The sequence below is a fragment of the Agelaius phoeniceus genome, chromosome 7, assembly GCF_051311805.1.
Source record: "Agelaius phoeniceus isolate bAgePho1 chromosome 7, bAgePho1.hap1, whole genome shotgun sequence".
In the NCBI taxonomy this organism is placed as follows: domain Eukaryota; kingdom Metazoa; phylum Chordata; class Aves; order Passeriformes; family Icteridae; genus Agelaius; species Agelaius phoeniceus.
In genome coordinates this window covers 32,558,775-32,583,258 of record NC_135271.1, presented here as the reverse complement: position 1 = coordinate 32,583,258, position 24,484 = coordinate 32,558,775, and the positions used below count along the sequence as shown (strand labels likewise).

Genomic DNA, 24,484 nt, shown 5'->3' with positions numbered 1-24,484 from the left:
ACCAGTAAGTCATACGTAGCTCATTCATCACTTTCTTTTTTTCCCCTCTAATGATGTTTATTTTGCTTGGAGCCATGGTGGCACGTTTTGTAACAACACCAGATATCCTGAGTTGCCACATGGAATTGGCATTGGCTGTGAAATTCACACAGTCTTGCTGCTACCTTACAAGCCAGGTTCCTTCTGCTTCCAGTGTCATTGGACAGACGTGTAGAACGCTGAGAAACCAGGTGTTACAAGGTGTCTGCATGCAGGAGATCCAGTAGATCTAACGTGTGGACATGGCATGCCTTCTGGGATCCTGCTAGCAGAATCGTGAATAAGGGTCTTATTTCTAGACATGTGTGAGAAATCTGTTTCAACATCCAATCATCTTTCAGAAGAGGATTTTGCTGTGCAAGACCTGACCTCTTACAGGTCAGGTGACAGCTCTTCTGCTCCTGAGCTGGATGGTAACCACTGCTTGTCTTAGTCAAATGCCTGAGGCTGCAGTCAGTAGCCTGGTGAACAGACTGGTGACTGTCTCAAAAGTCTGCCTGGAGCATTCTCTAAACATCAAGCTCCACCCATGTCTTCATGAAGGATGTTAGAGCTGTTCTCGCCCTTGACAGGAGAGATCTACAGTAATTGGTTTTAGTGAAGGACTGTGTGATAGGATATCATAAAGTTATATAACCAGAGTATAGCTGCTGGGATCCAGGGGCTGTGAGTGCCTGTATGGTGTATGAAGTGGAGATCAAGAGACATTAGTTACCAGTAATCAGAGTTCTTTGAGATTTGTACATCCAAAGACCATTTTGCCTTCAGCCATTGCTTACCTTCTCTCCTATTTGGAAAGATTTGCATTTCAGGAGAAACTAGGATGGTGAAGGAGGTGCTATCCAGTACCACAGCCTGAAGGTTTATTTAGGAGGGAGGTTATCCTGTTGAACTATTTCATACAGAGATTTCCAAAAGAACTTCATTCTTTGTAGAGTCAGAGAAAACAGAAGTAAATATTTTGGTAGCAATACGCATAATCAGGGGAAAATAAAGCAAAGGAAGTTGTTGCAGGAATCTGCTTTCTGGTGGAGCTTTCCTTTTTTCCAATGTAATAGCTGAGGAGAAAAAAGATAAATGTGTGTTGTATGGAGTATCAAGTATAGGTAAGTGTAAAAAAAGGAGAAATAGCCAAACAAATACAAGTACAAAAAGTAATTCCTTGAGTCACAGCAGGGACTGGGTACAAACCTGGATTGTTTCCATTTCTCCATCTCTGTGTATATGTGCTTAATTAGTCCACTAATGGCCCTTTGGAGCTGGAAAGCATTGCTGAGATTTAGCAGGTGCTGGCTCTGGAAAGGGCCAGTCGGGTCCAGGTGCTCTGCCGGGGAGCAGCCGGTGCAGCAGGTGCCTTGGACAGAGCAGGTGAGAGGCAAGCCGGGGCAGCTCAGCCGTGCGGGGCAGCTCCGGCCGGGGCTCCCTGCCAGCCTGGCCCGGGCTGGAGCCGGGTGGGGAGGCGGCTCTGGGATCCCTCGGGTCCGGCTCAGCCCTCCGGGTCCGGCTCGGGAGGTGCCTGGCCGGGTCCCAGCAGGGCGGTGGGAGCACAGCTCCAGCCGGGGCCAGGGGCAAGAGGCTCAACTTGCAGGAAGGGTCCTGGCAAAGGGTGGCAGTGGCTGCTGCTGCCTTGCTCTGTCAGGGCCACCAGCTGGGCTGTCTGTAGGTTGGGCTTTTGCCCAGGCAGCCAAACGCCCCCACCTGCACAGGAGACTTGTCCTCAGCACTCTGCAGAAGTTAATTTAATATATTTAAAATGCATTTATTATGTAAACGACTTTATTCAATTCTTGATATGCAATCTGGGGCAAGTTTCACGAGGACTGTCTGATGTTACACAGAAATCCCAGGAAACTGGCAAGGTTAGGTTCTGGAAATTGCACAGACCCCACTGCTGGGGAGGCTTGTGTGTGCAGCCCTTGTGGAGTGTGGGGAAAGCAGCAGCCTACTTAATGCTAATCAGTTTTTGTAGCAATGCTATTTGTGTTTTACTTTAGAAACGCTGTCTGTATTAAGAGTTGCTTCATTCTGTGCCTGTTGTAGAGCTGTTGGGGTTTTTGTTGGTCATACTCTCCTATTTTCATAGTAGATTTTGCAAGGCATTATGATTGACTTGTTTATACTGCCCATTTTTCTGACTAGCTATTCTGATGGTGTTTGGGGGATGGCACAGTGCTGCACCTTGCATCTAAATTTAAAAAAGTTTATTAAGTCTAGTTGTGGCACTAGAGTTCTGTATGTCTGTTAATTTCTCTCAGCACTCAGGCTGGTTGAAAGGTGAAGTGTTGGTGCTCAATTCCAAATTTCTTTCTGCAGACCAAAAAGAAAATAAATTTGAAGTCTTCCAGCCAGTTGCTTATCAGAGCTAAATATCTGTTTAGGTGCTCCTCAGTATCCCCTATTCAGTATTGCTTATCAGGGCCAAATGTCTGTTTAGGTGTCCCTCAGTATTCCCTTTTTTCCCCACTAAAGAAAATGGTATTGATTTTTTGGATTTGAAACTTAATAGTTTTTTTAATGCTTGCAGGAAGGGAGTTCCATTTTTCTAGGCATCTAAGAAGAGGTTTTATGTTAAACTGAGGTAATTTGGTTAAAAAGACACCTACTTTACTTGTAAAGACAGAATCTGAATGTTATGCACAGGATCTGCTGGCAGTTTGTTGTGATAAGACTGACAGCTAATTTTTTCAGAAGCTAAATCAGCTATTACTTTGTAGTGAAAGTATGCTAATTGGTATAGTCTTGCTGTCGTTAAAGATCAATACTTCATTGAAGAGAACAGATGCTCGTATTTAAAGGAATTCACAGTTAATTTTATTGGAAAACTATAGCTGAAGATTAAAATTTGTAAACACAAAGGTATTTGTCAGCTTCTGCTGCTTAATATTTTTCTTTAAAGGGGAAATCCTGGAGTACAAATGCTTTGATATGGTAGTAAATGATATCTTAGCTAAGAAGATTCATGTTTGATTTTGATTTTAAATGTAATTAAACTGTCATAAACTAAATGTGATGCTGTTGTCTTCAACTGAGCTGATACCTACCTGGTTTATATAGAGAGGTAGAAAATAAAAATTCTCTGATCTTGGAAAAAAAAAAATTTCGAATTTGATTTAAGAGGCTGCAAAGAGACTGGATTATATTTCAGGCACAGTAATTGAAAATTGTTCACCTGGTCATTCTCTGCATTTGAATTCTTATGTAGATAGAAAGTTTTGTGTAAAGTTCATGCAGCACACTGAACATTGGCTACTCTGTTATAAATACAGTAAAATAAATGCACACGTACCAGTTATACAGGTAGAGTTTCACGCAGCTAATATTCAAGATAAAGGTATCTACTAATTATTCTTTTTGAGGTATTTTATAAATACTGCCTCAAACAGAAAGAAAACATATTTTGTAGGAAATTCCTGGCGTCTATCTCTGAATTATTCTGATTTGCATTGAGATTTCACATCCTTGTTTGTATAAAAGCACCACTGTTATTTTGATAATCACAAGCTTTCCTAAATACACAGCACTCTTCACTGAAGATCTGGATAGCTGAGTCAGTCTCAGAGAATGTATACAGGCAGTAACTGTGTTCCTACAGCTGTTTGCTTGTTTTTTCCTTACAAAAAGGAGCTGAAAGGGAGAATTCCTATTCAGTAGTGGAGCTGAAGGCTTATTAATAGACTTTTTTTTTTCCTTGTCTTTAAATTTTGTCATTACCTTTTAGTACTGAGTGTCCTTGCTGGCTACGAAGTAGCTTATTAAAGCTGGTTTTTAGATGTGCTTTTTTGTTGTTTTCTTCTTGCTGTTTTCCCATTTTGCTAGCATGCAGATGGGGGTGGGGAGTGGGAAATAAGGGAGAGAGCATGTTCCAGAGGATGCCAGGATGACTTCAGTTATTGGATGGCTGCTGTCTGATGGATGGAAAAAGGGGGAGTAAACCTTTCATTCTGCACTGACAGAGCTGAAACACAGAAACCGGATTTACAGGTAAGGGTGAAAAAAATTCCTGTTATGAATAGCTTTTCTTGATCCTTGCCTCAACATTTCTTGGCTATAAAATGCATGTGCAAGCATCTTGCTTGTTCCTCACAAATGACTCTGAAGCAGCTTTTCCCGTTATTATTTCTGCTGCCTTGGAGGTTTCAACGGATGTGAGATCCATAAACAGTGAAATCATAGGCATGCCTGATGCTGGCAGCTTTCTCATGTGACAGGACACGCAGTGCATCTCATTGATGCTGAAGTTGCTCAGTAAGCTGTAGGAAGAGAGGTCATTTTGTGTGATGGAAATACTCACTGTTGAAAATACAGTGTATGCTACCAACAGGAAGAGAGTGCTGCAAGATGTAAAAATGCTTTCTTTGAGTTTGCATAGGAAAATGAACTGCTTCTGAAACTGTCTTATTTAGTGGTGAACAAACAGTAAGAATGGCTCCTCAGTACTATGAAAGGGATTTTGTAGATTTTTTGCATTATTTTTAGGTTTGGGATGAATGTGGTTGATAACACAGGTATAAAATTATCTTTGTTATAAAGGAAAAAAAAAAGATTCATATGTGTATGAGACAGATAAATCTGTAGTACCTACAGCATTTACATCTGAGTTTTAATAAATTGTTGAAATAGCTTGCTTCTGCAGAGTTTGTGTTAGCAGCAGCTGTTAGTTCATGCAGTCTGGAGATGGCAAGCAGCAAATAAATTGCTTGGTACAGAAAGGAGATTGGTTTATCAAGTCACATTATATGAGAATATAGGACTAAAGGCAGAAGTCCTGGCCCCACTGAAACAATAGGATATTTTGATATTTGCCTCACTGGGGCAAGGATTTCAATGAGTCAGCTCTCTACTGACTTTCCTCTACATTTTACATGTAGGAAATAATTGTTATACAGGACATACACCCTGTTTTGCTGGTTTGAAGCAAAAATGTTAATTGGTGTAAATAAATTGTGATTATTACTGATTTGAGTGTATCTATATTTATAAAATATATTTATAAAGCTAAAATGGTGGAATTTAGTTTTAATAGATTTCAGAGATTTTCAGTAAATGCATGAATCCATTTTTGTTTTATTCAATGAGAGAATTCCCTTAAAGCAGATCTACAATTACTAAAAATTTGTGCCATAAAGAAAAACTGAAACTAGCCAATAAGACTCTTACCAGTGCTAAAAAGGACTGGAAGAAGCTTTGTCCACTGTCTACTTACTTATGTACCTTACCATCACGAGTGGTGTCCTTTCCTCCTAGCTGTTTCTTCAGAAAATGGAGCCTGGTATGTTTGCTAAAAAAATCAGTAATTTGCAGCAAATGTCAGTGATTAAAAAAATTATTCTGAAAGACTGGTGAGCTGTATCTTTTGTTTGTTTAGGTTTTTTTGTTATATTGGAATGTAAAACTGGTAAATAACACTGACTGAAAAATAGTGGAGTTGTACCCTAACATTTGTTATTTGTAGATAATGGATATGTATCTCAAGGCATAAGCTCAACTGTTAAATTACAGTCTCAAATCCATGTATTCAAATCACTTTCCCCCATCAAATGAGAAATCTGACTCAGAAGTGTTCCAGTAACAGAGTAGTTGATGAAAACAGAGATGTAGTTCCACATGTGTTTAAATTATTCTGTCTCCTTGGAAACGCTGCTGCTGCAGATGGATTTGGCTTTTGGTGGCTAAAAATATCTGCCGCTTAATAATGACAGCATGAAAAATACTGAATAAAACTACTGTGCTGTCACCAGTTTTAAAGTTCTCTAATGATTCAGGTATTCTGTGTGAACTACAGATTCACATTTTCTGTCCAGCATTCACTGTCAGCTGCTGCCAGCATTCACCAGCTCAGTGGAAATGAGATAAGCTCATTAGCCTTGGTTGGAGACCCTGCTGAGAAGGGAGCATGTGAGTGGGAGGCGGACTAGATGAAGAGTTGGAAATCAGGTAGAAAGTTGGTTAAAAAATTCACGGTGGTGATGCAGGTGAGGTGTTGTGTAATATTTGAAGATACAGGCTTATTCCCAGGGAAGTCCATGATAGAAGTATTCTTAAGCACTGACTTTGTAAGTTAACAACCTGCAAATGAAAGATTTTTTTTCTTTTATTTATTATATTAGCGAATACTTCCTATGTCACCTGTATGTGCAGGTGACTGAAATACCATGTAAACCATTTAAAGTAAGATATTAAATTACCTTAAGCAAAAAACAAAGCCTATATCACTACAAAACTTGTTACAAGAAAGAAATAGCATTCAATTACTTAGCATTGCTAAGCAATTTCATCTTTTAAAGAATTAATTATTTTCAGTCAAGAATGTGTAACATGCAGCAGCTGGACTCAGTGATCCTTGTGGGTCCCTTCCAACCTGGGATATTCTATCATACTACGTTATTTAATCCAGTTCTTCATTATTCATTCCTTCTGCATATCATAACTTGTTTTGTTGTTAGCTGGTATTCAGTATAAATGAAAAATACCAGTTTTTTCTGTTTTTGCTTCTTTCCCATTGGATGACTTCCTGCTTGAGCCTAGAAAACAGAACAAATGAGAAACATTTTCATAGTGGGCTAAATATACCCCTCGTATTCTTTTATTTTGTTGGTATATAGATGATTTCTGGTAGCATATGTTAGTACGCTGATTCATTTTTCATCATTGAAAAGGGCATTTTTCCTGTTATGAAGTATCTTAAAGATAGCATTAAAATATTACAAAGTATTGTGACACATACAAATAATTAATCCTCCTCAAGTTAATACTAAATTTCATTTTTAACTGACGTCACAAGTACCAAAAGTCAGTTAAACTGAAAGTTGAATACCTGCTTTTGATTGCTTGAAATCACAGAATCAGTTAGGTTGGAAAAGATCTCTGAGATCATTGAATCCAACCCATGACCAAACACCACCATGTTAACTAGACCATGGCACTGAGTGTCAAGTCCAGTCTTTCCTTAAACACCTGCCTGGGCAGTCCTCTCCAATATCTAATCACCTTTTCTTTGGAGAAGTTCTTCCTTATGTCCAGCTGAAACCTCCCATGGCGCAGGTTAAGACTGTGACCTCTTGTTCTGTTGCTGCTTGCCTGGGGAAGAGACTGCCCCTCACCTGGCTATACCCTGCTTCCAGCGTGTTGCAGGCTGGATGGTCCCTCTGAGCCTCCTCCAGGCTAAACTCCCCCAGCTCCCTCAGCCACTGTCTACCAGCACCCCAAGCCCTTTCCCACGGGGCCACTTTCCAGCCACTCTGCCCCCAGCCTGTAGCACTGCATGGGGCTGTTGTGGCCAATTTGTAGGACCCAGCAGTTGGTCATGTTGAACCTCGTGCTCTTGGTCTGGCCCATGCATCCAGCCTGTCCAGGTCCCTCCACAGGATCTTCCTGTCCTCCAACAGATCGACACCCTGACCTAACTTTGGAAATTTGCTAGTGGTAGACTCAATCCCCTCATCAAGATCATCAGTGAAGATATTACACAGGGCTGGGCCCAGCACTCATCCCTGAGGGACATCACTCATGGCCAAACAGCAGCTGGATGCAGCACCATTGGCCATCACTCCCTGGGCCCATCCATCCAGACAGTTCTTTACCCAGCAAAATGAATGAGAGGAAAAGATGCAGCATCTTTCATTCTATATGAGATGTCACCATGTTAAGAAAGCAGATAATTAGATGGATTATTGAAACTTTTCTATGAGTCTTCTTGAGAATAATTTGTTTTCAACTGAGGCAGACAAACCTAAGTTGCTTTAATTTTAAACCTTCTTTTCCTGTGTATATAATTTAAATTCTGTGGAGATAATAAGTAATCTAAACCTTATTTGGGGAAGTAAACGTGTGATACATTGCTAGAAGTACATCTTTGCATTTTATAGTGGCAGCCAAGTTGTGCCAACTTGAATCCTTTGGGTTTTGGATATAGAAGTGGAAGTTCTCATCTGGTAAAAATAGTAATGAGAAAGTTTGTTGCATATTGCCTTTGATGTCTAGGTTGTGGAAGATAGTGATGATAACATGGAGGAAGTACTGTGGCTTTTTTTTTTTTTTTGTTTGGTTTGGCTTTTTTTATAGCAAGTTGCAAACAGATGAGCTGAGGATTCTGCCAGGCTAGATTTTTCCAGCAATTTTCAGTATTGCTTGTTCATGTGGGAACAGAATTCTGTGCTGTACAGTTAATACCAGATCACAAGGAGAAGGCAATCTTACCACGTTTCCCACTGGGCAGAAAACCTCCAAAATACCCACTTGTCTTGTCTCTAAATCTCCTAAAGTTAGTAATTTTTTTTAATCTTGTTATGTAGAAGTAATACTATTATTGTCAAAAATTGTGGCCAGAACAAGGTGTGAAATATTTGGTCATTTTTAACCTAAAATTTGCATCTACACTTTCCTGTCACCACTGTGCACATATCCCTCAGTACTTAAACAGTTAAACTGGAATTGTCTGTTCCTCTATTTTAAGAAGAAAAAAAAGAAAGAGGAAAACCTAGTTCAGAGCAAGTTTTGCAAATATGTTGCAGTATGGTTTTGTGTTACAAGTTCATGCTGCTGCTCTTGGAGTTCAGATGCTCTGAATTTGGACATGTTGAGTGTTTTTGTGAGTTTGTTTTGGTTGGTTGGATTTTTGAAAAGCTATTAAACATTACATATTTCAGAGTAGAGAATGGCTACCCCCGTGTCAAGATGCAGAGAACGTGGGGCAGAAGAGGAGAGCTGTTGAATGCATGCTGCCTCTGTAGTGGCTTTGATGGCAGTGGTGAAGGAGCAGCCAGGCTGGGTGCTAATGCAGCATGTAACAGGGAGCTGAGTGACGAGTGCTGGGGCTGGACGGGTGGGAAGGCCCCTTTGGCATGTGCAGTCATGGCCATGCTGTACTTTGGCAGGAGATACACACGATTCCCTGCCATGTTGTGCAGTTCCTCTGCAGGCGGGGTGCAAGATTGATGTTCCTGAAAGAACAGCATGGAAAATCAGCACTGAAATATTATGAAAAGGTGGTGCAGTGAGCCAATGAGTATTACTACATGGGCTAAACTGGGCAAAATTCACATTAAAAGCCACTTATTTCCAGCACTCAGGAAGTTGATAGCATTCCAGTCTTCATTACGGAGCTGAACCCTACTGCCGTTCTTGCAGCGGGAAGCAGCGTGGTGCGAAGCTGCTGTGCCAAGTACACTGCTGCCAGTCTCAGAACCTCATTCCAGTTGCTGGGAAGGTGCTAAGCAAGCCAAATGTTGTATGTTCTTTTATAAAGAGATGCAGTAAAGATGTGTTGGCCAGAGCTTTGCTGTAAGCAGTCCGGCAGTACAGTCAATGCCAATAGTAGTAAGCCTTTTCTGGGAGCATCCATACAAACTTGAAAATTTCTTCTGGGATACAGGTATAATTTCTTTTTTCTTTAAATCTTCTGCAGAGATTTTAGGTGAAGGGCTTTTAATTGATGAAATCTCATCATGAAACCTCAAAACCTAGAAGAGAAGTGCCCAATACCAGGTCTTTAGTAGTGTTACCTGAAGACTATGGAAAGGACTTTGACAATGCTGCTAATAGTGTCCTAGATGACTTATGTGGAGGTTAGGCATTATGAACCTGAGTTTGTGGCCCAGCTTCAGGATGTCTTTCTTCTGAATCTCCTGTTTTCCTCTGGGAAGGAAAGCTTGCTGTAGCAAGCTTAGAAAATTGTTATAAATTAAATAGAAAAAAAAGCTGTCTCAAACAGCTTTTGTGGACAAATCTCACATTGACAGGAAGTCCCTCTTGCTGAATTCCTCTGGATCTCTTTGTACCAGCTTGCACCTTTGTTGCTGGAGGCCTTAATGCTAAGGTCCCAGCTTCCTGGTTGAATTAATACTCTTACTCATTTTACTTTGTTCTTTGGGGAGCATGCGGAGAGAAAATTTAAGACAACTAGCATAGAATTTTCTTCTGTTGGCTAGGTTATACAAGCATTTCATTCAACTGTTGACATCAATTGATGTAGCTAACAATTAGAAGGCCATTTCACTGTATGCAGGATTCTTGTGTTGAGTGATGAAGAGGGGGATATTTGCATGCTTGGTTCATGTAGGACCCATGTGAGATCTTTTGGAAGACTGAAGGAGCCAGATCTATCAGCATCTGTACTGCTTGTAGATGCAAGAGGTGAGCATATGTCAGCATCGTTTCTGCATCTTAAATTCATTGCCAGTGGAGCTAGGTGGCATGTGTTAGAGTGTACAACAATGTGTAGGCAGTCTAGAAGATTAGTGGATTAGTACTCAAGTGTGAAATCAGGAGTACTGTAAAGTGATGGTATAGAAACCCTGTAAAGAGCAGACTTGGCAGAATTTGGCTTGCAATGCCAGAACGCATTCCCTAGGTTGAATTGTGCAGTCTTATCCTGCAGGATTTACTTGGTGCTGTGGATTTAGCTAGGCTGAAGCAAACGAGGAGAGAAAGACTTTACCTATTTAACATTTGTGTAAGTTGATCACTGCTGTAAGCAAAAATATATGAGTACATTATACTAATGGTATTCCCTGTACCGATACCGTGTGGTCTCTTAAGTGGAATTAGCTTGCTATGTGTTTGTAAATTTTACAGATTGTAGTATTGAAACTACCAGAGCCTACCTCTGGCAACTGGTGCTTATGATTAGAGCTGCCAAATACAGCAAAACATGTATTGCAAACATTAATTTGAATTCTGAACAGCTGTTTGATTCATGTTCGTGTACCTCTGTTGTTCACTGTTTGCAAGCATTCATGCAAATGGTTTTTTGTCTGCATTAATGCAGTTCCTTATGTGAATAGTCATTTTCACAAGCAAGTAATATTCTTTGTGTGAGTGATGATGTCACTGTAGGTGCTTTTGGGTTTGACTACCTCCCCCCTCCCAAATTTGAAACTGTCAGTTACACAAAGAGCAGAATAATTCAGTGCATTGTATGGAGCCAAGCAACCACCTTGATTAGTTCACAACCATCTCTGCTGTTGACATTCATTTAGCAGGTAGAAAAATGTCTTGTAAAAAATGAAGCTTTGCAGGCTAAGAAAAAGACTTAAATTCAAAAAGAGTATTAATCACAACAAATAACCCAAACATCTTGACTTGTGAGCATCAATATTTGTGATTTGACTGTGAAATTATTTGCCAAGTCACCCTAGAATGTTATAGTACATGCTGACTGGCCAGTGGGTGGGAGTTGTTTGTGATGAGTACTTTGCAGTTATGTTTTATGTGTAACATCTGTTTTCTGCGTTCTCCAGTTCAGTTTGCAGTAGAAGTTTTTTATGTTCAAAAGTGAATCTGTATTGCTGCTGCAGACTTTAAATTTTTTTGTACTTTCAGTTGATACATTTGAGGAAAATGCAGTGTGACATTTATTGAAGGCCCACCTTTGATGTTTATTTTTGGGTTTATTTTCAGATAAGAATTTTTATTCAGGTAGATTTTATCATGAAATATGGTCAGGTCTCAAAAGGAAATTAGTACAAAATAAGGTTTCATAAATAAACCAAAGAAATAAGTAGTTGGATTTCTTATACCCTGTCCCCCACCTCCCTCCACTCCAATGCCAGTGTGTTCTTGAGCTCTTTTTCCTCTTGATTTTTCCGTAGCTTTAGTCAATAACTGATTTCTATTGTGAGGCTTTTCTCTAAATCATGAGGATATATGATTTGAATAGGGTTTTATTATTTCCTATCTTTTTTTAATGGTTACAGCATACGGTACATGCTTGATGTTTATTTCTTCACAGGTCTGCTCCATATTTGTTCAGTGTCCCAGATGATGTTGTATGAGTTGTATACTATAGCACTGAATTTTGCAAAACATTTATTTGAAAATTTTTGTTAGGATGAAAAAGTGGTTTGATTTGTCTTTGTGACTTTTCCTGGTTTTGCCTGGAACAGAGTTCATATTCTTCTCAGTAGCTGGGTCAGTGCTGTGTTTTTCAGATTCAGTATGAAAATGATATTGACCACACCCTGTTTTGGTTCTTGCTAAGTGGTGCTCAAGACACCTTCTCTAAGGTGTCTTACCCTCTACCAGTGAGGAGCTGCACAAGGAGCTTGGGGGCCATGGCCAGGGCAGCTCACCCAGACTGCCCAAAGGGATATTTTATAGCACAGAATATCATGCCCAGTATATAAACTGTCCATGTGTGTCAGTGAGACACTGAGGATACAGCAACTTATGTTAGATTTTGTAGAACAGGTTTGGCAATGTATGTTACCACAGTATCATAAGTAAAATTTTCGCCTGGGAGCACAGGTAATGAATTTACTGTCACCTGTCCACTCACTCAGTAATCCTAACATCTTTCTTTTTAGGCCTTTCACTGGGATTTGGGGATACCTGCTATCTAAAGATATCTAAAGGTCTTCTGCAATGAGATTGTTAACAAAGATTCTCTAAAATTTCCAGCTTTTTTAGGTACTAGAGAAAGTCAAACCAGCCAGGCTTTTTATATTATTTTACTTTGTAGGTTCCAGATAGTACTGTGACAGTGTGAAATATATCTCCCACATTTACATGGAATTTTTATCTTCTAGTAATACCATATTGCCTCTGAAATTTTTAAATATCGGGTGCCTGCCAGGTATCTGGCGTCGTAGGAAGGCAAAGCCTGTTGCCATGGAGCTTTGAGGACTTGCTTCCCCAGTCAGCATACCTGCAGCTAGAGAACTGGCTAAATGATCTCATCGTAGGAGTAGTTTCATCAGGCTGGAGGAAAACTAGGAAGTGAAGGAGTAAGAAATGGATGGGGGTGTTTAGGAGAGATACATCCTTCTCACAGCCCCTAGCCACCACATGCTTCTGCTGTGTCAAGTTGTCACTTTCTTCAAGAGTCCTTAACTGTGTTAGGCAATTGGTGTTTCACCTAGAGCTCACAGCAATGTGTTAGCTTATTTTCCTTACTTTAGTACTGTTCCCTCTGCTTCAACTTTGTTTTGCCTTGCTGTGGACTAATGCCACAAAAGTATGGTGAGAAGGATGGCAGAGGATGATGTATCACATTGCTGTGCAAGGATTTTTTTGTTGTGAAGGATATATCTACAAACAGGAAAGATTCCAGTGTCTGCTTGTTCCACAGTGTGTGAATTGGAAGGATGCTGCTCCAAATGAACTGTAGTTACTAGACAGCTATTTAGTAATCACCTGAAAATGTCTGTTTCTAATATTGAACCTTTCAAGCCAACTTTTGTCCTTTTTAACCCAATGGATAAGTATGATATAGCAGATCTCTTCACCTGTAGCTGACAGTTACTTTTCAGACTCTGAAGGCTGAAGATCATTGGTACCTTAGTGGAAGTCCAAGAATACTGATTGACCATCCATTTGTTTTTCTTAGTCATGTGCTGTTGTTTGGTTCCTATAGTCAGACATGGATATCTGTGTACTGCATTCTGTACCTATATACGTTTGCTCACTTCATAATATACACATTACTGAAGTACTTCTGTGTATTTAAGAGTATTCCCATCCTATATAATGGTAGTCTCACATACCCTAAGTGACTTGTGTTAGCAAAATTGTATTGCTCCTTGGTCACATTACCCTTATGATTCCTCCTATCAGTTATGGGACTTATTTATAGTTTTCTTTCCATTCACGTATTGAAAATTTGACTTGTGTCAGTCTTTGGTGCCTTGTACCATTAGACCTACCTCTAGGGTCTTCTGTTCAAATAAGATTGAATTTGGATTTCTTTGGACTGCAGTTGCTTCAGTTGGTTCCCCAAAATCTGAATTTACCTATTCAATTGTAGTTATGGTACAGGACAAAGAAAAACTCAGTTGAATTCTCTGTCCTGGTTCCCCGATTGTGCACTTAGGAAGCCTTTAGTGATATCACTAACTTTGTGGCCTCACTGCTATTAGAAGTTGGACTGTTGCTTATTCTTCCACTGGGATATATCACACACTTCCATAAACATCATTGGGTTGTGTGTCCCATGCTTATTATGTCCTAGTTCCTGGAAATGTGGATCTTGCTCAGGTACTGCAGGTTGCCTGTGTAAATAATAAGGCTATCAGATAGAGCATGCCTTTGCACTACTGTGCAGATGTGCTTTTTTTCTGAAGTATATTGGCTTATGGAGCGGCATCTGTTTATGCAGATGTTATTCTAAAGGGATCTCCTGCTGGTACATAGTGTGTACAAACAGCTTTAGACACTCTTTAATCTCTCTCTGTGGTAGCCAAGCTCTTGAGTAATGGAAGTGTCTCCTTCCCCTATGTAACATATTGCTGGGGAGACCTGATTACAGAGAGATTAGAATCAACAGATTCAAGAAAGTGGCAACACCTAAATTTGATCCCAACTACTTTGTCAAACAACCTTCTCAGTAACCTTCCTGGAAGAGATTCAGAACAAAAATCAGGCAACAGTCACACTGAATACATGTAATGGCTAGCTGTGCCTTCTTTGTGTTGTGGTGATACTCAGGTTCTGCGGTATCCCTGTACCTCCTGTACCTTCTCTTGATCAGCTAGTGATGTAGAGCTAACCTATGTCATTTCCAGGAATCTGAAGACCCATTTGTTTTGGTTCATTATACAAATTAGCTTAATGAAATGGCTTTGCTGCTGCTGGATTGTGGCACTTGTTGCAAATGTAGGCTATGCTAAAACCAGGCAAATTTAAAGTCCTTTGGTGTAAAAAATATTTTTTCTCCTACTTGCTGGAAACAGTTGTGGCTGTTGACACTCTCACTATGTGCAGTGACTTTACTGATGCACAAGATACCATTTAGCCCTCCAGTTGCTGTGTGCTTTTACTGGTGGGAGACAGTGTCTGACAAAAGGGCTTTTGTCTGGAAGTCATCTCAGGGTACAAAATGAGCTCTTGCTGTCTGACTGGCTGTGTACTCATGATGATCACAGATACTAGGTTTGCCTTGCAGTGCAGTTATGACTTATGTTCTTTGGACCTGGAACCTCATGACTCCTGTAGCCACAATTTCAGTGGGTCCACACATGGATTTGACTTAGGTCTCGCTTGTATGATAAACTCTTTGTCAGCTCATTTCTCACTCTCTTCACTGAGATGTTTGAATGTAAGCATTTTCTTTCTCACACTCCAGCTGCTTCTTTACCCTCTTCTACAGTCAAGCTATAATCCTGTGGATTTGATATTGCAGGCTGTTGCCATGGAAATAATGGTGATTTCACAATTTCAGTGCTGTAAGCACTGCAGGAGACAATGGAAAAGGTGGTTGGCAAGAGATATAGTGAGGATATAGGGGACAATTCAGAGGAGTTGTTTTTAAACCTGTACTTGGGGGGTGATTCTTTATAATTGTGGGGTTTCAGTGTGTGTTTAGTTCTTTTATCTCTTTTTTCTTTTTTGTAAATGTGTTTTTATTAGAGGTTGGTTCATAAAAATGCATTCCTACATTTTTTGCAAAGGTTATTACAAAGTGATGCTAAACTCTCCTTTCCATGTCCTCAGAATAAAAGTACAGTGCTTTCTTTGCAGTTTATAGTAATTCATTTTTGGACAAAAGGGCAAAGGTTGAGATCTAAGCAACTTCTGTTTGAGTCATACTTTTAGCCTGAAGATATGCCTTTCAGGAAAACATTTTTTTTCATAAATAGTAAAACAAGCTGAGAACATCATGGTGAGCATATGTATTTAAATCAGTCTGTGTGACTGACTGTATGAAACCCTAATATATTTGTTATTTAATTTTTAGTGTGCTCTGCATGCAAACAATTTTGGTGCTGAAGATCATCTTATGCAGCATCTGTTCTTAGCATTATGTCAGGATTTCCATCTATACTGAAATATTTCCTCTAAATTAGACACATCCATAAAGGTAGAGTGAAGCTTACTGGGAGAAATAACTATGTTATAAAATGAATTGAATTGGCAGCTTAACAAGCCGAAGGCAAGTGGCATCAGATGAGAATTTTTGATACTAAAAGCTTAAAAGCATCAAACATCAGCTTTTTCCCCAGCTATTTACAGCAGCATTCCACTGATTAGCATAGTCAGAGAGTAGATATTATCTGTAACTTTTAACTTAAGATCTTAGAATTAATTTTCAGTCTGCAGTAGGAATTAATCAGTAATGAGGGTGATAGTAACCAATTTTTTAATTAAAGATAGAGGAAAAAGTGTTTCAACCTATCAGATGTGTTAAAATTATCTAAAAATTGCTTTAAAAATATTTTGATCTTTTTCTGCTTGGTATTCCTTAAATGGAGATACAAAGATCAGCTGTTATATATGAAAGGGAAACAATAAGGAATGTTCAACATGACTCTGGCTTTGTTGGGCAATGTGATTAGGAAATCAGATTCTTAAGGATGGATCTAGTCCTTTGATGCTTGTGTGAATGGAAATAGTCTACTTGTGTGCCAGTACTCATATCTGAATTTCAAAAATTCTAGGCAAGAAACTTCTGAGGAAATGAAAATGACAAAGTGAGCCAGAACTGTTTACGCAGGGCCTGGCCTGGAAAGATGCAAAGTGTCTCATACAGCTCTCAAATCTAATTGCAATTGTGGGCATTTATTAGTACTGAGAATTATATAAATCAGACCTTTAAAATAAATCAAAAGAGAGAAGGTGTTTTTTTCTGAACTATATTTATTAAAAAACAATTTTTGTCATGTAATGTTTCTTGGTGCCAAGTAAGTTTTTAAGCATTATATAAAGGTCCATTTTTGATGAATTACATTGGAGTATTATGCTTGACCTAAATTTGCTGCATAACTGAATATATATATATATATATATATGTATATGTATATATATATATGTATGAGATTGGCTGTAGAATTTTCTGCATTGGTAGAATACAGGTAGCATTTACCTTCTGTCTTTAAGTCAGTGTGATGATAAATATACTGATGATAGGTTGTGGGTTTTTCGATTCCTTCCTGGAAAATTTGTTTAAAACTCTTAGTTAAGGAGCCATTTAGCTGCAGGTAGTAGTGTCTGACTGATAGGTGAACTCTTTAATGATAAAGGAACTGGGAGACCTGCACAGTAGGTGGATGTTTCAGTGCCTCATTGCCTCTGTTCCTGTTACAGGTGCATGGTGACAGCATCGCAGCAATGAGTGGAATTTTAAAGAGGAAGTTTGAAGAAGTTGGTGGAACCTCACCCTGCTCATGTGTGTGGGAATCAGATGATGATGTTTCCAGCAGTGAAAGTGCTGACAGTGGAAGTAATGTCCATCCATCTGCTTCTAATCATTTTACCCGTAAGTACTAAAGGGGTGTGTAAGGCATGATGCTGTGTCTTACACTAGCTAAGAAGGGTTCACTTTACTTCTTAGAAATACAGTGAAAGCTTTCTGCTTTTTTTTTTATTTTAAGTATTTTATCTGTTTTATTACATTTAAATGCTGGCACTCTGAGGAAGTACTTATTTTTGAAAAAAAAAAACTATAAACTATTTCCTCTGGTAATTGTTTTGGTGAAAATTTTAATGTCAGAGTGAGTTTCAGAGGAAATTCCATGTTTGTGCTCTATCATTCACATCTACTTAGTGTGACATGTTTTAAGCATATAGGAGAATGTCTTCCATTTTGGGTGATGATTTGGATAAGGGGGAATATTGGCAGTAATGTGAAATGAACATGCCGTTTTCAGGATTAAAGATGGAAGTCTGCATGCATGCATACACATGCATATATGCATATATTTATAATGTGAGAAAGGCATAACTATGTATGTTATGCTTTTGTGTATGTGATTTTTCAAGTAACACATGTGTACGTGTGCTTGTGTACATATGTACGCACACGTGCAGTAATTGTGCTGTGACACACAGAAGCCTTGAGTGGTATTTTAAATGTAAAGTCTGTGACAGAATGCCACAGAACTGAAGAGTGAGAAGCTGCTGGGTTTTATACATATTTTTGACTAGGGTCTCAACTATGGTAACAGAAGAAATATATTTGTCTCTCTCCCACTGAGGTTTATGGACTTGTGTAAATCAGGTACTCTTCTAATAAGAACCCTACAGTAAACAAATAAGTCATGCTGTTCTTTTTAAGAAGATTTGAATTGTGAGTTTTTTTCCTTTGTTCCTTGTAAAAAAGTTTATTATTTAACTCATGGGTTGTTTGCTGGTTATTTTACTGGAATCAGGATTTCACTTTGGTTTTAATTCCTAAACTCATGGTTAGGGAAGTTAACAAGCAAATTTTGCTGTCTCTATCTTAGGTGCAGCTGGAAAGTTTCTCTGTGTATAGGCCAGTTAAACTTCAGTAGGCTGCTGAAGCAAGTTACACACCAAGTATGCTCACCCTCCCATTAAATGTAATCCATAAGCAGGGTGGAATGTGGGTGTGGTGTGAGCATCTAAAGTTGTTTAGCAGGTCTGGAAATTCCTAGATGCTATCATGATAAAACAGTTTATTTAAGGCAATTCTAGGAAAGCATAGGGAATCCAAGTACCTGTTTGCTCTCTATTCAAAATATGTGTACCTAGTTATCTGGAAAGAATAAATTAAAGGTTCAGAGGGACAATTATGCCGGAGGAAACCGGCTGAAACAAAAATAACTCCCTTAAATTTCTCCATTAAACTTAATTCAAGGTTATTTTAAGATCTGAGTACTTCCACATCGCTGCTTTTCGTGTTACTTGTAGTTGAGCTAATCAGTTTGCTCACCTGCAGTGAGGCCAGTCCAGTAATATTCCTGTGTATTATGACTATTTTCTTTTCAGCAGGGTGATCTCTGCTTGAAGGGCAAGTGTTTGCAGTAAGGCAGCCCTGTCAGTTAGTAATTATGAAGTGTCAAGTGGTTCCAATAAAAGGCAGGAAGAGTGCTGGAATTGAAGTTGGTATATGATTTAGCTCTTGGTTATGGAGAGGGGAAGATTCTTGTAACCTGTCTTAGTCAGGAGTACAGTTATATTTTAGAGTTTCATGTCATAGGGAAAAACCCTGAGATAATGTTTGGAATGGAGCTGAACTATCTTGTGTGGGGCAGAGGTCTGCAGATAGAAGTATTTTTCTGAACAGCATTTGTAAGAGACAGAAACTATTGGCAACATAGATTTTTAAAGTGGTTTGTGTCAGCTTAAAAATACCAAAAATGGGATCTCAGGAATGCTGAGAACATTGACCAAAAGCCCCTCCAGGCTATCTAAGATGTGTGGTCAGAGAAATTCAGTCACCTTACAGCATAAGCTTGCTCTGAGTGTTTTGAGAAGAGTCTGTTTGCTTTTAATGTAGCCAGTGTGTAGAGCAGGAGCAATAGCAATAAATGCTATTACTTTTCAGACTCTGAACAGATTATTAAAAACAATAATAATGCCTATTGTTATAATAGTCTTTGTTAGATTTGGAAAGTTGTAGATTCCCTGGTTAAATTCATAGAAATATCTCCAGCACAAAAACCTGAGCCTGCAGACATTTTCCATTGCTCTGTTGTTATGTCATGACTGACTTCAGTTTTTACAGTTTCTATGACAACTGTGATTTTTTTGATTGGTAAAGAATCAAGCACTAAAGGATTTTTTGGAGCTGTAAAGTATTTTTCCATCAAAGGAGAAGAGTGAAAATATCAAGATGCTTTTCACTAATCAGTATTGAAATTGAATTGCTGTCTAAATGTAGATACCTGTTTGTGGCAGGCTCCATATACACTAATTTTTCAAACAGAACAGATGAGAAAATAGCCCTGTTACAGTTGCCAAATAATTATCTGGAAAATTAATGATAATTTATGCTTACAATTTAAGACATTCATATTTTTCAAATCATGTAGGTAGTGACATTCCCAGGTTAACCCTTAGAGAAAGATCCTTATCAAGACATGGTTCAAAGCAACACAGCTGGATTATTTTCTGAGATTCTTAGGCAATTTTTGTGAGTCATCAGCAAAAGGGTACTTGGGAACTAATGATGAAACTACATTAGGTGGATGTGGAAAAAAAAGAGATTTAACAGAATGCACAGCTGATCAGTTTGTGGTTACTGGGGAAATACAGAGAGGAGCTAATAATGAGCTCATCAGGGTGGGAAGAGAGCTTGTGGACTATGTCATATGTGAAGGAAAAGAGAAGGAGGTTCCCCAAGATGAGGAGCTTGACAAGCAACAGGGTGTTTTTCAGTAAGAGCAGGAAAGCAGTGGTAACAGATTTTACTTGGTAAATATGTCAGCTTGCAGAAAGGGCTACAGATTGGCTGGCTCAAAACTGGGAAAAGGAGGGGGGGCTAATGAACAGAATGAGAACGAGCCAGCTTATCAAGATCAAAGGAATTTAATGCTCCAGGAGTTTGCAAATTCTTAGTCATTGAAAGTGAGTCATCCTCTTTCACTACATTGATGTATATGGAACATATTTCAAAAACAAATTAGAAAATTACTGGGAAGTGTTGATTTTGATTCTACGGCACATCTGTATCTGTGCTGCATCTATTAGAGAAAAGCACCCTGCACTCAGAACATATGTATAAGGCCTGGTCTGTATTCAGGAGTGTGCACTGTCAGCAGCTCTGGAACCATCTTTTGCCAGCAATTCTTAGTTCAGAATGATGCTAACACAATGTATGGGATTCTATTTGCTGATCGAATATTGTCTGTGAGATTGGATAAAAATTAAACATGATGGTTAGAGTTTGTCCTTGATTTGTTCTACAGAATTAAAATTATACCAGATCATATTTTAGCCACTGGTTTTAGACTTTATAGCAGTTGCTCTCTCTAGATGCTATTACAATATGCAAAATAATTTTAATAACTTTATAGTCTCATTTATAAAGTCAAAGAATATGAAGTTTCTTTTTTCTCTCACCAGTGATGCATGTAATTTTAGAAATGCAAAATCATGATTACCATGGCTTTTTTGACAAAGAGGGATGAACATGCCTAACCTTACAGTTTTTCAAATTATTTCAGAAGTTTTTTGGGGTTTTTTCAGCTAACTTCTAGCTTGAGCTAGTCTCAGCTAAAATCCTTCTCTGCAGAAATGATAAGATTGGGAAGTAGGTGATTTTTATTTTAGTGAAGAGTTGCTCCATGGTCTTTGTCAAATAAGATCAGAATTTTAAAATGTTGTTTCTAAGGGTAAAAAAGCCTGAAGATGTCTTGGGTACTAAAAGTGGCTGTCCCTTTTTCAGGTACAAGGAAGCATTATGACAATATTTTCACCCAGTGAAAGCTGTGGGTGGCCTGGTACCATTACACTAGCTTCTGTAGGGAAATGATTGGTGGATCAAATCAAAAAGAAGGGAAAAATGGATTTTTCTGTTACCAGTTTATAACCATGAATAGATTCATTTTTGTCTGAAAAAAAGTTTCATGCTTGCTTTCTCCTGACTGCTGTATCCTAATGCTCACTTTTATTACTAGTGAGAGTCCCAGTGGCCTTCAGCAGCTTTCTTTGAATTGCTTTATGTGCTCTTACAAAGCAAATGAAGCCTGAGATTATTGCTATATCCTCTCTCCTCATCTAGTGCCGTGATCAGTACATATTCTTCATTTTGTACTAGTTTAAAATGTTTCCTACCAGTCTGTGTAAAGATGGTTTTAAAGATGTTTTGAAATTTAAAGCTAAGTTAGATTCAGTGCTTTTGACAGGGTATGTTGTCTTACTGACCAGGTTGGATGGGGAAGACCCTGAGCAGCCTCATCCTCATGGGTGGCATCCCTGCCTGGGGGTGGGAGGTTGGAACTAGATGGTCTTTAAGGCCCCTTCCAAACCAAACCATTCTGTGATTGTCCATTACAGTGACCTTTATAACTAATTTCAGGCTGGAGCACCCTCAATACAGGTGCCATTGTGCAGTGTTTTCTCCTTACTGAACATTGCTCCTCTGTTCTTTGCTCTGATTTAGCCAAGCACTAACTTAGCAATAGGGATGACTGAGGGGAGTTAACTCCAACACAACAGCACAGATTCTATTGGTAGTGGATCTTCTAAAGGAAGTTCCTTCCAGGGGCTTGTGCTTGCTCAAAGGTTTTTCCTCTGTCAGTTGATACAGCTGTGGCTTGTATGAACATGCTGAGCTTAAGTCTCTAGCAGTGAGCTGGGAACAGCCTCTCTGGCATTTGGCTTGGTTGGTCTTTTTGTGTTTTTTTTTTTAATAGACTAGCAGATCTGCTTGCAAAGCAGAGTTAACAAGCAGATGAACTTAGTGTTTTATCTTGGTGCTTCATAATGAAACCATTCTAATGCTTACAAGAAAGATGCAACTGTATTTTATTTCTGTTTGCAGTCTTACCAGACTTCGGTGGTTGAGTTTTATATTCTGATTTTGCTTACATCATTTGTATTGTACTAGGACTTTTGGCTCTACTGGGGACCTGGACCTCCTTAAGATGAAAGCCTGTATCTGTATACAGAAATTACAGACTGATTTTCTCCAGTATAAGACAGTAAATGCATGTAGTTGCTGTCTTATAAACTGCAGGGAGAAATGAATCCATGGAAATTACTGACCCAAGGGCAAAGATTGCATGAATTTTGATTGAAACATTAGGGGAAAAGGAAAGTATTCTGCTTGCTGGAGACTGTATTGACTTCTTCCTTTCTTCTTCCTCTGTACACCAGCCCCATCTCCCATGTGTTTTAGTCTTACTGAGATGTCCTGGTGCCCAGGGCAATCCCCTGGTGTGCACTGAGTGTGAAGGTGTATTTAAGGTCCTGATCCTTACAGGAATATAAAGAAATTGAGTCTCAATCCTCTCCCTCCTACTGTAGTGATGCAGTTGGGAGACTATAAACAAGCTATAATTTCTTTGGAATTTGCCAAAACAGTTACATTAATTGTTTGATTCTAAGGCTTTCACAAGCTGTGTTCTGTGAGGGTTTGTCTGTTTGGCTTCCCAGCAGTCTTGCTGTGGTGTCCTGTGTTCATCTACCTGTTCATCTGTCTGTTTTGAGCTTTCAAGAATTTAAAGCAAGTGAGGGGATATGATTCTTCATAGATGGTATTCAACAAAATTGATCATCATTATTTTGCTCACTAAATACGCAGCATTTTTGGTGTTTTGACTCTGTGACTACTGATGCTACCCTAGCACAATGTGTTTGTAGTGCTAATGGCATTAAGGCATATGGGCAGCATCCAGCCCTCAAAGTTTATATTTCAGAGTTTTTATAATACGTGTAGCAAAAAAACCCTCAAAAAACCCAAAAACAACAAAAAAATCCTACCAACCAAAAAGAAAAAACCAAACCAACCAAACAAAAAAATCAAACAGAGAAACCAAACAAAAAAAGGAGAGAAGATAAGCAGCTCATTTAGTCTGAACTTACGTAATAGTGATATGACTGTTCTGAAGGGGAAAACCAGTTAGCAGTTATCAAGGACATTGGCTTGTAGTCCTGTTATTTCCCAGTTCACTATCAAAGCCAATTAAGACTCTTTTTGTAATGTGGAGTCTTTTGTATTTTAATGAATTCATCATCAACTATGTATGCCCCAGAGTAATAGTGGTGAGAAAGGGAGTTTCACCATCAAAGTGATTGAAGACTCAATGACTTCATCCCAAGTGAGGCTTCAACTGTTATTATCCATGGCTCCTTGTTACATGATTCGTTTTCACTGGGTGCTTGTGTGCAAAATAATAATGTGCCAAGCCATTAACTCCCACTTGGAGTGAAGGTACTGAATATTCTGTCACAGGACTTGCTGTGAAGCTTAACTTCATGTTAGTGCTTGTTGAATTCCAACTAACTTGTTGAGTTACTGATGTTTAGTGAATTGCTCTGTATAAATATGTTTTGTATTTGCAGCTTATTGTAAAGTTGTTTATCTCCATTTTGGAAACTCCAGGCTTTAGATACAGACAAAGAACAGATGTCTTAGTACTGAAAAGTAGGTTTCGTGTGTTGTCAGCTGGTTATCTGAATATTTTATTTAGACTAGGATATTAGGAGATGCTTTTGAAAATGTTTAAGCAGTGTTGCTTGCAACTAAACTAATTTCAATTCCAAACTCTTGTTTTAATTGAGGTATGACTGCTAGCAAAGAAAGCAGCCATAGGCAGTGGTCATCTGTAGAGCAATAGTTCAGCAGTGGTTACTATGGCAACCATAGGTGACCTACATTTTACCAAAAAGTGATCATGTTTCTTCTTTTTTTTTTTTTTTTTTTTTTTTTTTTTGTAATGGAGCATACCCGTTGACTTCTATAAGTATTTTTCATCTTTTACACATTGTTTTACTTCAATAGTATTCTTAGTTTTGAGTGATTAGTGTGAAATGGACATAAAAAGTTTTGGAGCACAGATACCATATCATTGTTACACTACTATTTAAAATTAATAGAAATTTTTACCTTTGCTGTCATGCCCAATTGAATGTTCTTAGGAAGAAGGTAACACTATTTGAGTAGTTACAGTTGCAACTGTATTATTTGTATGCCTACCAGTGTGTGGTTTATAAAGGCTTGCAGTAGAAAGACTTGTTGTGCATTTATCTATTTCACAAACATCACAAGTCAGTAGGCCACGGTATGAATAAAGCTACCCAAACTTTGGACTTTGAACAAGCATCA

At 38.8% G+C, this 24,484-nt stretch overlaps 1 protein-coding gene across 4 annotated transcripts in view; it reads left to right on the top strand.

The window, feature by feature from the left end:
- CSRNP3 (cysteine and serine rich nuclear protein 3) overlaps positions 1–24,484 on the top strand; it is a 97,930-nt gene that overhangs the window by 14,228 nt on the left and 59,218 nt on the right. For 2 of the 4 annotated variants that reach the window (XM_077181469.1, XM_077181470.1), the window contains exons 1-2: positions 3,874–4,020; positions 17,056–17,227. In XM_077181469.1, the coding sequence (XP_077037584.1) occupies positions 3,952–4,020; positions 17,056–17,227 (241 nt within the window). In that variant the 5' untranslated portion in view covers positions 3,874–3,951. Of the gene's footprint in view, positions 1–3,873; positions 4,021–17,055; positions 17,228–24,484 lie in introns of those variants that run through there. The other 2 variants (XM_077181472.1, XM_077181471.1) reach the window with 1 other exon arrangement.